The sequence below is a fragment of the Schistocerca gregaria genome, chromosome 11 (genome assembly GCF_023897955.1).
Source record: "Schistocerca gregaria isolate iqSchGreg1 chromosome 11, iqSchGreg1.2, whole genome shotgun sequence".
In the NCBI taxonomy this organism is placed as follows: domain Eukaryota; kingdom Metazoa; phylum Arthropoda; class Insecta; order Orthoptera; family Acrididae; genus Schistocerca; species Schistocerca gregaria.
Window position 1 is genome coordinate 60,697,649 of NC_064930.1, and position 14,200 is coordinate 60,711,848.

Here is a 14,200-nt window from a genome sequence, read left to right on the forward strand (position 1 = left end):
GGCGTTCTACGGATCGGAGCGTGGAATGTCACATCCCTTAATCGGGCAGGTAAGTTAGAAAATTTAAAAAGGGAAATGGACAGGTTAAAGTTAGATATAGTGGGAAATAGTGAAGTTCGGAGGCAGGAGGAACAAGACCTCTGGTCAGGTGACTACAGGGTTATAAACACAAAATCAAATGGGGGTAATGCAGGAGTAGGTTTAATAATGAATAGGAAAATAGGAATGCCGGTAAGCTACTACAAACAGCATAGTGAACGCATTATTGTGGCCAAGATAGATACGAAGGCCACACCTACTACAGTAGTACAAGTTTATATGCCAACTAGCTCTGTAGATGACGAAGAAATTGAAGAAATGTATAAGGAAATAACATAAATTAATCAGATAGTGAAGGGAGATGAAAATTTAATAGTAGTAGGTGGATATTGATTGGGGCTAAGAAATGAAAGAGGAAGCCGCCTGGTAGAATTTTGCACAGAGGACAACTTAGTCATAGCTAACACTTGGTTTAAGAATCATGAAAGAAGGTTGTATACATGGAAGAACCCTGGAGATACTAAAAGGTATCAGATAGATTATATAATGGAAAGACAGAGATTTAGGAACCAGGTTTTAAATTGTAAGACATTTACAGGGGCAAATGTGGACTCTGACCACAATCTGTTGGTTATGACCTGTAGATTAAAACTGCAAAAAGGAGCGAATTTAAGCAGATGGGACTTGGATAAACTGAAAGAACCAGAGGTTTTACAGAGTTTCAGGGCGAGCATAAGGGAACAATTGTCAGGAATGGGGGAAATAAATACAGTAGAAGAAGAATGGGTAGCTCTGAGGGATGAAGTAGTGAAGGCAGCAGAGGAACAAGTAGGTAAAAAGACAAGGGCTAGTAGAAATCCTTGGGTAACAGAAGAAATATTGAATTTAATTGATGAAAGGAGAAAATATAAAAATGCAATAAATGAAGGAGGCAAAAAGGAATACAAACGTCTCAAAAATGAGATCAACAGAAAGTGCAAAATGGCTAAGCAGGGATGGCTAGAGGACAAATGTAAGGATGCAGAGGCTTATCTCACTAGGGGTAAGATAGACACTGCCCACAGGAAAATTAAAGAGACCTTTGGAGATAAGAGAACCACTTGTATGAACATCAAGAGCTCAGATGGAAATGTAGTTCTAAGCAAAGAAGGGAAAGCAGAAAATTGGAAGGAGTGTATAGAGGGTCTATACAAGGGCGAGGTACTTGAGGACAATATTATGGAAATGGAAGAGGATGTAGATGAAGATGAAATGGGAGATACGATACTGCATGAAGAGTTTTACAGTGCGCTGAAATACCTGAGTCGAAACAAGGCCCCCGGAGTAGACAACATTCCATTGGAACTACTGACAGCCGTGGGAGAGCCAGTCCTGACAAAGCTCTACCATCTGGTGAGCAAGATGTATGAAACAGGCGAAATACCCTCAGACTTCAAGAAGAATATAATAATTCCAATCCCAAAGAAAGCAGGTGTTGACAGATGTGAAAATTACCGAACATTCAGTTTAATAAGCCATAGCTGCAAAATACTAACACGAATTCTTTACAGACGAATGGAAAAACTAGTAGAACCCGACCTCGGGGAAGATCAGCTTGGATTCCGTAGAAATCACGTGAGGCAATACTGAACTTACGCCTTATCTTTTACGTTTCTAGCATTTGTAGACTTAGAGAAAGCTTTTGACAATGTTGACTGGAATACTCTCTTTCAAATTCTAAAGGTGGCAGGGGTAAAATACAGGAAGCGAAAGGCTATTTACAATTTGTACAGAAAGCAGATGGCAGTTACAAGAGTCGAGGGGCATAAAAGGGAAGCAGTTGTTGGGAAGGAAGTGAGACAAGATTGTAGCCTCTTCTCGATGTTATTCAATCTGTATATTGAGCAAGCAGTGAAGGAAACAAAAGAAATATTCGAAGTAGGTATTAAAATCCATGGAGAAGAAATAAAAACTTTGAGGTTCGCCGATGCAATTGTAATTCTATCAGAGACAGCAAGGGACTTGGAAGAGCAGTTGAATGGAATGGACAGTGTCTTGAGAGGAGTATATAAGATGAACATCAACAAAAGCAAAACGAGGATAATAGATTATAGTCTAATTAAGACGGGTGATGCTGGGGGAATTATATTAGGAAATGAGACACTTAAAGTAGTAAAGGAGTTTTGCTATTTGGGGAGCAAAATAACTGATGATGGTCGAAGTAGAGAGGATATAAAATGGAGACTAGCAATGGAAAGGAAAGCGTTTCTGAAGAAGAGAAATTTGTTAACATCGAGTATAGATTTAAGTGTCAGGAAGTCTTTTCTGAAAGTATTTGTATGAAGTATAGCCATGTATGGAAGTGAAACATGGACGATAAATAGTTTGGACAAGAAGAGAATCGAAGCTTTCAAAGTGTGGTGCTACAGAAGAATGCTGAAGATTAGATGGGTGGATCACATAAATAATGAGGAAGTATTGAATAGGATTGGGGAGAAGAGAAGTTTGTGGCACAACTTGACCAGAAGAAGGGATCGGTTGGTAGGACATGTTCTGAGGCATCAAGGGATCACCAATTTAGTATTGGAGGGCAGTGTGGAGAGTAAAAATCGGAGAGGGAGACCAAGAGATGAATAGACTAAGCAGATTCAGAAGGATGTAGGTTGCAGTAGGTACTGGGAGATGAAGAAGCTTGCACAGGATAGAGTAGCATGGAGAGCTTAATCAAACCAGTCTCAGGACTGAAGACCACAACAACAACAGTTAGATACAATCCTTACAGCTGATCACTGGCTTCAGTACGGTCTACGATGATGACAGTTTCTTGAGAAGAATACTCGTGGACATTTTACAGTGAGGATTCTGCAGCCACAGACTGTTTGTTTCTCCTCAGTGCCAGATTTCTCTCAGCTGTTGAACACAGTTCTTGCTGCAAACTTATGATGTGTGGGTTCCAACATGCCAGTAGTCTGTTTCTGAGAAGGGGAAATGTTGCTTCATTACAAGTGAAAAAAACAAACAGCAGTGGTCCCTGAACCATGGTAGCTATGTGCATGTAATATACTAACTGTGCTATGCCTTCAGCCTGGTGGAACCCAATTCTAATAATTATGCATACCCCACTTAAGATGATAGTCTTAACTGACATATAAAAAAGGTGTCTCTTGGAGCCAAATTTATCGTTACTATAAATTTTGAGTCGAGTCATGGATTTTTTATTACGTAGGTACATGTACCCCACTAGTCCGAGACAGACCAAATTGTAACCTATGGACAATGAAATGCCCGCCAGAAATATTATCCGACTATGGACCAGGTAATATCTGTTCGTCTTTTCCAAAGCGATACTTGCTCCACATACTACACTCCACGCTATTAATGCGTACAGCACCTGTCGGCGGAATGCCTTTCTCGCTTCAGCAGGTAGTAAGTCATTAGGGAGCCTCAGGTGGCGAATGCATGCATACATTTGGTAGCAGAACGAGTTTAGCCAGATGCAGCTGAGGAGTGTAAGGGCGCTATCGACCAGCACTGCCGTAGCCAGGTCGGGGACGCCGGCCATGCGGTACATGACCTCAGAACACAGGATCTGGACTATACCCGTCACCTGGAATGACAAGAATATCATTCCGGGCAAATTACGTAACTGCGGAAGGTACGTGTACACTCCGGCAGTCAGAAAGCGGAAAATAATATTCACGGCTGTAAATGAGATTTCTAAGGGTTTTAAGCTGTCGACTTTAAAATCCTTGTATTTCAAGGTGGCATTGCTTAGACTATCTATGTAGTTCAGTGTTCTTTCTGTTGCCTTTTCGTAGCCGTCTAGGCCCGGTAGCTCGTCCGTTGTAGAGTTGGATCCGTTTGTGTAGAGGTGGACACTGCACACATCGAGACTTTTGTGGGAGGAGAACTCGTCACACTTCAACAACAGAATTGCTCTGGAAACTGAGCAGATGGCGTCTGTAGCGTCCGACTCGAGACACGACCGGTCTTCAGGGCTATCGAAATAGCAGCGAGCGTCGTGTACGGACTGCATCATACTGAAGGGGACGTCCTGGCAAATGCCGAAAGAGTTCGTTGTCATCCAGGCCAAGAGGCAAAGGTTGACGGTCGCCCTCTGTGTGTAGGCCAGGTAGCTGGTGACAGGTATGTGGGGCGACCTCTGGACCATGTCGTCCCACAGTTGCACACGGCACCGCTGGCGCTGCTGGACGGTCTCTGCAGGCAGGTCTTCCAGTGGACACGAGGGGTGGTCGAGAGCGTTCGCCAACAGCTGCACGCAGTCGGTGTCCACGGAGAGCGTAGCGTGGCTTCTGTCCTCCAGCTGCCATTCCTCGTCTGCAAAATAGTCACAGCAGGTAGGCGGTGCTCACACACTGGAGGCAGCTGAAATCAGAGACCCCTCTACACAATAAGGCTAGGAGTCGTGGAACTGAATTATTGATGATCGATGGCCAGAGCAGCTCACAACCAACAAATGCCCAGGAATCATTACCCCAAATGATGTAACACGTAATGTTAACATAAATTCTAACATTCACAAAGTCATATAACAGATTTATTAAGAGGGATAGGACGTCAAACAGGGCGACTTGGAGCAGGAGAGGAACCACAGGACATTTTTATTTTATTTATTTATTTATTGTTCCGTGGGACCAAATTAAGGAGAAATCTCCATGGTCATGGAACGAGTCAGTACATGAAATTATAACACGCTAGTAGAAACAGATAAAATGAAATACAAAAAAAAAACATATTCAGATGACAAGTCTTAAGTTTAAATAAAGAAATTCAACAACGTAACACTGGAATTTGCTTAATTTTTTAGCTCTTCCAGAAGCTCCTCGACAGAATAGAAGGAGTGAGCCATGAGGAAACTCTTCAGTTTAGACTTAAAAGAGTTTTGGCTACTGCTAAGATTTTTTAGTTCTTGTGGTAGCTTATTGAAAATGGATGCAGCAGAATAGTGCATTCCTTTCTGCACAAGAGTCAAGGAAGTGCACTCCACATGCAGATTGGATTTATGCCTAGTATTAACTGAGTGAAAGCTGCTAACTCTTGGGTATAGGCTAATATTGCTAACAACAAACGACATTGAAGAAAATATATACTGTGAGGGCAATGTCAGAATTCCAAGACTATTGAGTAGGGGTCGACAAGAGGTTCTCAAGCTTACACCACATATAGCTCGAACAGCCCGGTTTTGAGCCAAAAATACCCTTTTTGAATCAGAAGAATTACCCCAAAAAATAATACCGAACGACACAAGCGCATGAAAATATGCGAAGTGGACTACTTTTCGTGTTGAAGTGTCACTTATTTCAGATACTGTTCTAATGGTAAATAAAGCAGCATTTAGCTTCTGAACAAGATCCTGGACATGGGCTTTCCACAACAGCTTACTATCTATCCGAACACCTAGGAACTTGAACGGTTCCATCTCGCTTATAATATGCCCATTCTGACTGATCGAAATATCGGTTCTTGTTGAATTGCGAGTTAGAAACTGTAAAATCTGAGTCTTACTGTGATTTAGGATCAAATTATTTTCCACAAGCCACAAACTTATTTCATGAACTTCATTATTTGAAACTGTTTCAATATTACACACAAAATCCGTCACTATCAAGCTGGTGTCATCAGCAAACAGAAATATTTTTGAATCACCTGTAATACTAGAAGGCGTATCATTTATATAAATAAGAAACAGCAGTGGCCCCAGCACCGACCCTTGGGGAACGCCCAACTTAACAGTGCCCCAGTGTCATTAATTTCCACTGTCTATACTTTTACAAATAAATTCATAAAACTTTAACAGCATGACCAGTCAGGATTCAGGATTCATATTCATAGCAGTGCGAGCTCAAAAACGTAACAAAACACTTTCTTTTTAACATGTGAAATTTCATCATTTTTCACTTACTACTAGCTGCATTTGTTGCTATAGGTACACTTTTCTTCCTAAGTAAGAGATTCTTCTTTTACTTTTGCACAGCATACAAACCACAGTTACAGGTGTATGAAACATCTACATCTACATCTACATCCATACTCCGCAAGCCACCTGACGGTGTGTGGCGGGGGGTACCCTGAGTACCTCTATCGGTTCTCCCTTCTATTTCAGTCTCGTATTATACGTGGAAAGAAGGATTGTCGGTATGCTTCTGTGTGGGCTCTAATCTCTCTGAATTTATCCTCATGGTCTCTTCGCAAGATATACGTAGGAGGGTGCAATATACTGCTTGACTCTTCGGTGAAGGTATGTTCTCGAAACTTCAGCAAAAGCCCGTACCGAGCTACTGAGCGTCTCTCCTGCAGAGTCTTCCACCGGAGTTTATCTATCATCTCCGTAACGCTTTCGCGATTACTAAATGATCCTGTAACAAAACGCGCTGCTCTCCGTTGGATCTTCTCTATCTCTTCTATCAACCCTATCTGGTACGGATCCCACACTGCTGAGCAGTATTCGAGTAGTGGGCGAACAAGCGCACTGTAACCTACTTCCTTTGTTATCGGACTGCATTTCCTTAGGATTCTTCCAATGAATCTCAGTCTGGCGTCTGCTTTACCGACGATCAACTTTATATGATTATTCCATTTTAAATCACTCCTAATGCGTACTCCCAGATAATTTATGGAATTAACTGCTTCCAGTTGCTCACCTGCTATTTTGTAGCTAAATGATAAGGGACCTGTCTTTCTATGTATTCACATCACATTACACTTGTCTACATTGAGATTCAATTGCCATTCCGTGCACCATGCGTCAATTCGCTGCAGATCCTCCTGCACTTCAGTACAGTTTTCCATTGTTGCAACCTCTCGATACACCACAGCATCATCTGCAAAAAGCCTCAGTGAACTTCCGATGTCATCCACCAGGTCATTTATGTATATTGTGAATAGCAACGGTCCTATGACACTCCCCTGCGGCACACCTGAAATCACTCTTACTTCGGAAGACTTCTCTCCATTGAGAATGACATGCTGCGTTCTATTATCTAGGAACTCCTCAATCCAATCATACAATTGATCTGATAGTCCGTATGCTCTTACTTTGTTCATTAAACGACTGTGGGGAACTGTGCCAAACGCCTCGCGGAAGTCAAGAAACACGGCATCTACCTGGGAACCCGTGTCTAATTCCCTCTGAGTCTCGTGGACGAATAGCACGAGCTGGGTTTCACAAGACTGTCTTTTTCGAAACCCATGCTGATTCCTACTCTAGAAGATATTTAATTTATGGAAAAATGAATGAACTGTAACAATTTAAACTTCAAGCTTAGATAACATTCAAGTTTTATAGTTAATTATCTCAATTTTATTCCACAGTTTTTTGATAGATCTGGAAAATTCTAAAATTTCATACACCTGTAACTACTGAAATTTCCTGGCAGATTAAAACTGTGTGCCCGACCGAGACTCGAACGCGGGACCTTTGCCTTTCGCAGGCAAGTGCTCTACTGGTAGAGCAGTTGCCTGCGAAAGGCAAAGGTCCCAAGTTCGAGTCTCGGTCAGGCACACAGTTTTAATCTGCCAGGAAGTTTCATATCAGCTCTCACGCCGCTGCAGAGTGAAAATCTCACTCTGGAAGTATCCTCCAGGCTGTGGCTAAGCCATGTCTCCGCAATATCCTTTCTTTCAGGAGTGCTAGTTCTGCAAGGTTCGCAGGAGAGCTTCTGTAAAGTTTGGAATGTAGGAGACGAGATACTGGCAGAAGTAAAGCTGTGAGTACCGGGCGTGAGTCGTGTTTCGGTAGCTCAGATGGTAGAGCACTTGCCCACAAAAGGCAAAGGTCCGAAGTTCGAGTCTCGGTCAGGCACACAGTTTTAATCTGCCAGGAAGTTTCATATCAGTGCACACTCCGCTGCAGATTGAAAATCTCACTCTGGAAACCTGTAACTACTGTTCGTATGCTATGAAAAATTCATCAAAGAGTCTGCCTTACTTAGGAAGAAAAGTGTACCTATAGCAACAGATGCAGCCAGTAATAAGTGAAAAAATGATGAAATTTCATATGTAAAGAAAAAAGGTATTTTGCTACGTTTTTGAACTTCTACTGCGATGAGTGTGAGTCCTCAATCCTTCCTGGTCATGGTGACAAATGTTTATGAATTTCTTTGTAAAAGTATAGACAGTAGAAATTAAAATGTCCTGTGGTGACTCAACTGTTCCATGTCGGCCCATTTGACGTCCCACCCCCCCCCCCCCCCTTAAATGACTGCTACACAAAATTAACATAAAGAGTTACAACTGCAAGAAACTTTTTTTTAAGGTTACCAGTTTCGATCTGGTGCAGACCATCTTCAGACCTCATACCATGATGGTAGGCAGTGCTGGTGCACGGAGCAGGTGCTACAGCTTCACGAACGCTAACTGCTCGAGTTGTACGTGCCACCTAACATCATGGTTTGAGGTCTGAAGATAGTCTAAAATAGACCGAAACCAGTAATCTCAAAAAAATTCATTGTTGTTAGTCTTGTATTGTTTTGCTTCCGCATTGCATTGCTGGAGTTGTCCATCCGTGGTGACAGAGTTACTCTGTAACTCTGCAAAGGTATGATGCAGTTAACAATGTTTAACCACATTAAAACACACTGAAATGAAAGGAGTTAGGCCAGTATTTGTGACTGATGTATCTAACAACAACATGGAGCAACGAGTTACATCTTGCTGTTCTTTGTTGGCAAATTCATGCTTTGTCTCACTCAAGAGTGTTAGCCATACAAAACTTAAAGTACCCTGACACATCGTTCTGCCTGTATATGAAGGTTAATCCCATGTACAAAGGGGACTTTGATACAGTGATACACCGATTCACAAGGAAGTCCTCTACATGTGTAATTTGCAAATATTTCTTGCATAATGGCAGAACTATAAAGAATTAAAGTACCCTGCAGCTCGGAAAATGAAGCCATTGCCATCTTAGGGCAAATGGGAGAATTCCTTGAAATCATCCATTCGCATGTATTAGAAATGAAATTCACTCATGTCTATTTCCTGTCTGTGTGCTAAGTCTAAGTTCAGAAATAGCAGTGGGCATCTGTTATGTGAATTCACTATTTGATAGACTTTTTCATGAGCAATGTTGGTCTGTATAACTTGCAAATTGCTGGTTTGTAGATACATAGTGCTACCCCCTACGAAGCGGGGCCATATCAGTAGTTATCTAATGAATGTGTGGTATATCACAGATCTCACAGGAGGAATATTATTTTCTGGACTAAGGAAAATGCCCGCTGCATGTAAGAGTTGGGAAGGAACCCATCACAGATTATACGTGTGTCACCACAGTAGCTACTAGGACGGTAGTTTTTTGAACAGTACATGAATGGAAGCTGTTATTAAGCTGCTTCACAATCATGGTGTACACCTCAGCTTGAACACAAAATAATCATGGATCATGTATGGCTACAATAGGACGGAGCTCCAGCACACTTTGGTATTAAGATGCGTCAGTTCCTTAATGACCAGTCTCACCCTGGATGGGGCATTATTCTGGAGCACCACCAGTCCCATTAAAAAGTCCTTAGCATGTCAACAACTCATTATTAGGCATTATCAAGTCCTAAATGATTCAGTGTTTAAAAAAACTGATGAAAACTTGCGCAAAGGTGCTGAAGAGTCCTTTCGAAGTCTAGAGTCAGGAAGAAATTGCAGGATTCCAAGAGGACATGGAGGAACAGTGTGCTCTATGTGACACAGGGGTTCTATATACAAATCTCTTGAGTTGTTTGGTCGTAGAGAACCCGGTGCAAAGTTCCAGTTTCTGCAATTAGTCAGCTCCAAAGTTGTGGCGCTGCAATCGTTTTCGGCGGGAAATTCAGAAATTGAATGTGGGTGGCAGTGGGCAATACAAAAAAAAAGTCGGTAAAATCAAATTAGACCTCTCTCCCAATGCATAAAATAGCGGGAATTTTAAAAATTCGATTGACAGGTGGCAAAAAAAAATGCAAGAAATTGTGGGATAATACGAGGGCTGCTTTTATTTCAACCTCTGATTGGCTGTAAATAAAAGAAAAATTTACAGAAAATAATAATTTTATTACCAAAAGTACAGTAAAGTCTTAACTTATTTTTCTACATAATCGCCAAAACGATTGAGGCACTTGTCATACAGTGATACGAGCTTTTCAATGTCTTCCTCGAAGAATGCTGCCGCCAGTGATGGTGCCCTGAAGTTCTTTGTTAGTAGCAAAGCGCTGCCCACCTAACTGTGGCTTCAGTTCTTGGAACAGGTGATAATCACTTGGTGCTAGGTCCGGGCTGTACGGTGGATGTTGCAAAACTTCCCATTTAAACTCTTTGAGGAGGTCCTTTGTCATGTTGGCACTGTGTGGTCGGGCGTTGTCACGGATCAAAACAACGCCAGAGGAAAGCATTCCTCTGCGTTTGTTTCGATTGGCTCTGCGGAGACGACGTTAAGTTTCACAATAAACTTCCTCGGTTATCATCGTAGCTTGCTCTATAAAGTCCACCAGCAGCACTCCTTTATGGTCCCAAAACACAGTGGCCATTGGTTTTCTTTTCGTCAGTGAATGTTTAAACTTTTTTGGCTCGCTTGGGAAAGCTGTGCGCGTCCACTGCTTTGATTGTTCCTTTGTTTCAGGACTGTCATAGAGGACCCACGTTTCATCGCCAGTAACAATCGACTTCAAAAAAACGTTACCCTCATTGGCATAACATGTGAGAAACGATAATGCTGACGCCATCCTTTGCGTTTTGTGGTCGTTACTCGGCATGTTAGGGATCCGAGGTGCACACAATTTCCGATAGCCTAGGTCTCGAGTCACAATTGTGTACAAAGCAGATCTTGAAATGTCTGGAAATTCATCACACAGTTCGCTAATTGTTGTTGTCTTATGCGTTGCTCATTCTGGAATGGATTTCTGCAGCACTACATCCTTCTGCTTTGCAGAAAATGGATTACACTTCGTAAATCACATTTGGCGGGAGCATCGAGAGTAGCAGCCATGTTTACACGGACGTAGCGCGGCTGCGACTGACACACTGCAGCTGAAAACGGCAGAGGTTCTGGTAGGGGAGGTGCGCAGTCGCACGGCGCGCAGGTCCGCCCCCTCCCTACCTCTTACTTGCTTAGATCGGATGTTGAAAAACAAAAAAACAGCCCTCGTAGCAGTTTAAAAATTTGTAGGAAAAAGCCACTTTGCTTAGTTGTGATTTGTACCCCTTGCCTTGATTCCTTCTATCTCCTCCTTCCAATCTCCAGACAATACGAGTGGATTGCTAGAAATGAAAGAACAAATCAAACATTCCAATTCATAAAAAACACCCCCTCCCCCTGCTCTCCAGCCTAACAGAGTGCAGTATTTAAATAACATGTAAAAATGAAGCCAAGTTGCATTATCTATGTAAAGTTGGATTTTCTACACACTCACACACACAGACACACACACACACACACACACACACACACACTGGATAATGAACCAGCTCTCCCCTGCAATTAGGGCCTACAATTGAAGCCACCATTAAAATGAAAGACCAAGTTAGACTGTAGCCCATCTGGCTTGTACTCAAAAGTATCCAAATGAAATGAATTATTTATCTAGAAATACATCAAACATTTAAAATGAGTGAATTGTTTAAAAACGTTGTCAATTATGATTTCGTCACTGCTACCACCCCCCCCCTCCCAGTGCAGCACCCTGGCCTCCTAGACAATCTGTGCCAACTCTTCTCTGCTGGCTGCCTTAGCTCTCTATCTTCTAACTCCCATTCTTCTCAACTTGTCCTCGGTATCTAGCCATCTGGTGCTTGGTCTGCTGCTTATACGATGTCCACCTGGTTTGCTATTGAATACTCTTGTCTGTTTTGTTCTCTATCATTTTTTTTTATATATCCCACCCAACACTTTCTATCAACCTTTATTTCTGTCACCATATCTGGTTTGGTATACAACGCTCATACCTCCCTTACTATTTCTGATTCGCCAAAGCCCCATATCATTCACTGGTCCATAGATTTTTCCTTAGTATCATCCTTTCCACCTCTGCTAACAAATCCCCATCACTGTCTAAGTCTCTGAAACCTACACCACCACAGCTCTCACTAATGTGCAATACGCAATCAGCTTCAGATTCCTACTAAGGGTTCTTACTTTAAATACTTCAATCAGTGCAAAGTAAATCCTGTTTCCAGCTGCAGTCCTTGCACATATTTCCTTTCTCGTATCATTATTATCAGTTACCACTGACCCAAGATATTTAAAGCTCACACAGCTTTCATGTTCTTTACCATTCAAAGCCACACTTCTTTGTCCTTCGCCAAACCTTTTGCTATATGTTAACATATACTTGATCTCCGATTGATCATCAGCCCTATCTCCACTCTACATCTTTCTATCTCCTGGATAACAAATCAGCATCATATGCATATATGAGACCCTGCATTGCTATATTAAAGTGTTCCCCCAGGGACACACGTGGGTTTTTTAGGTTAGAGAATTCCCTTCCTAGGCCTGACAAAACGCCTCCTGAGACGCGACAAGGTAGTAGCAGGCAAAACGCAACAGGGAATAACAATATTAATGTGGTAATAGCAAACTGTAGGAGCGTCTGTAGAAAGGTCACGGAACTGCTCTCATTAAAAAACGGTCACAATGCATACATAGTACTAGGGGCAGAAAGTTGGCTGAAATGAGATGTAAACAGTAATGAAGTTCTAAACTCAGATTGGAATGTACACCGCAGAGACAGGCTGGACAGTGAAGCGGGAGGCGCGTTTATAAAGATAAGAAGTGCAGTAGTATCGAAGGAAATTGACGGAGATCTGAAATGTGAAATAATTTGGGTGAAGGTCACGGTTAAAGCAGGCTCAAACATGGTAATTGGATGTCTCTCTAGGCCCCATGGCTCAGCAGCTGTTGTGGCAGAGCAGCTGAAGGAAAATTTGGAAAGTATCTTGAGTAGGTTTCCTGACCATGTTATAGTTCTGGGTGGAGATTTTAATTTGCCGGATATAGACTGGGAGACTCAAACGTTTATAACGAGTGGCAGGGACAAAGAATCCAGTGAAATTTTTTTAAGTGCATTATCTCAAAACTAGCTTGAGCAGTTAAACAGAGAACCGACTTGTGGTGATAACATATTAGACCTTCTGGTGACAAACAGGCCCGAACTATTTGAAACAGTTAACGCGGAACAGGGAATCGGCGATCATAAAGCGGTTACTGCATCGATGATTTCAGCCATAAACAGAAATATTAAATAAGGTAGGAAGATTTTTCTGTTTAGCAGAAGTGACAAAAAGCAGATTTCAAAGTACTTGATGGCTCAACACACAAGTTTTGTCTCAAGTACAGACAGTGTTGAGGATCAGTGGACAAAGTTCAAAACCATCGTACAATATGAGGTAGATGAGTGTCTGCCAAGCAAGATCGTAAGAGATGGAAAAGAGCCACCGTGGTACAACAGCCGAGTTAGGAAACTGCTGCGGAAGCAAAGGGAACTTCACAGCAAACATAAACATAGTCAAAGCCTTGCAGACAAACAAAAATTACGCGAAGCGAAATGTAGTGTGAGGATGGCTATGCGAGAGGCGTTCAATGAATTCGAAAGTAAAGTTCTATGTACTGACTTGGCAGAAAATCCTAAGAAATTTAGGTCTTATGTCAAAGCGGTAGGGGGATCAAAACAAAATGTCCAGACACTCTGCGACCAAAATGGTACTGAAACAGAGGATGACAGACTAAAGGCAGAAATACTAAATGTCTTTTTCCAAAGTTGTTTCACAGAGGAAGAGTGCACTGTATTCTAGATTGTCGCACAGATGACAAAATGGTAGATATCGAAATAGACGACAGAGGAATCGAGAAACAACTAAAATCGCTCAAAAGAGGAAAGGCAGCTGGACCTGATGGGTTAGCAGTTCGATTTTACACAGAGTACGCGAAAGAACGTGCCCCCCTTCTTGCAGCGGTGCACCGTAGGTCTCTAGAAGAGCGAAGCGTTCCAAAGGATTGGAAAAGGGCACAGGTCATCCCTGTTTTCAAGAAGGGACGTCGAACAGATGTGCAGAACTATAGACCTATATCTCTCACGTCTATCAGTTGTAGTGTTTTGGAACACGTATTATGTTATAGTATAATGACTTTTCTGGAGACTAGAAATCTACTCTGTAGGAATCAGCATGGGTTTCGAAGAAGACGGTCGTGTGAAAC

General features: G+C 42.1%; 1 protein-coding gene across 1 annotated transcript in view; it reads right to left on the reverse strand.

Moving 5' to 3' along the window:
- Positions 1–2,689: 2,689 nt before the first annotated feature.
- The window catches only part of LOC126295079 (uncharacterized), a 173,043-nt gene continuing 161,532 nt past the window's right edge, over positions 2,690–14,200 (reverse strand). The window contains exon 7 of the mRNA XM_049987326.1: positions 2,690–4,356. Coding sequence (XP_049843283.1) covers positions 2,867–4,356 — 1,490 coding nt within the window. The 3' untranslated portion in view covers positions 2,690–2,866. The remainder of the gene's footprint in view (positions 4,357–14,200) is intronic.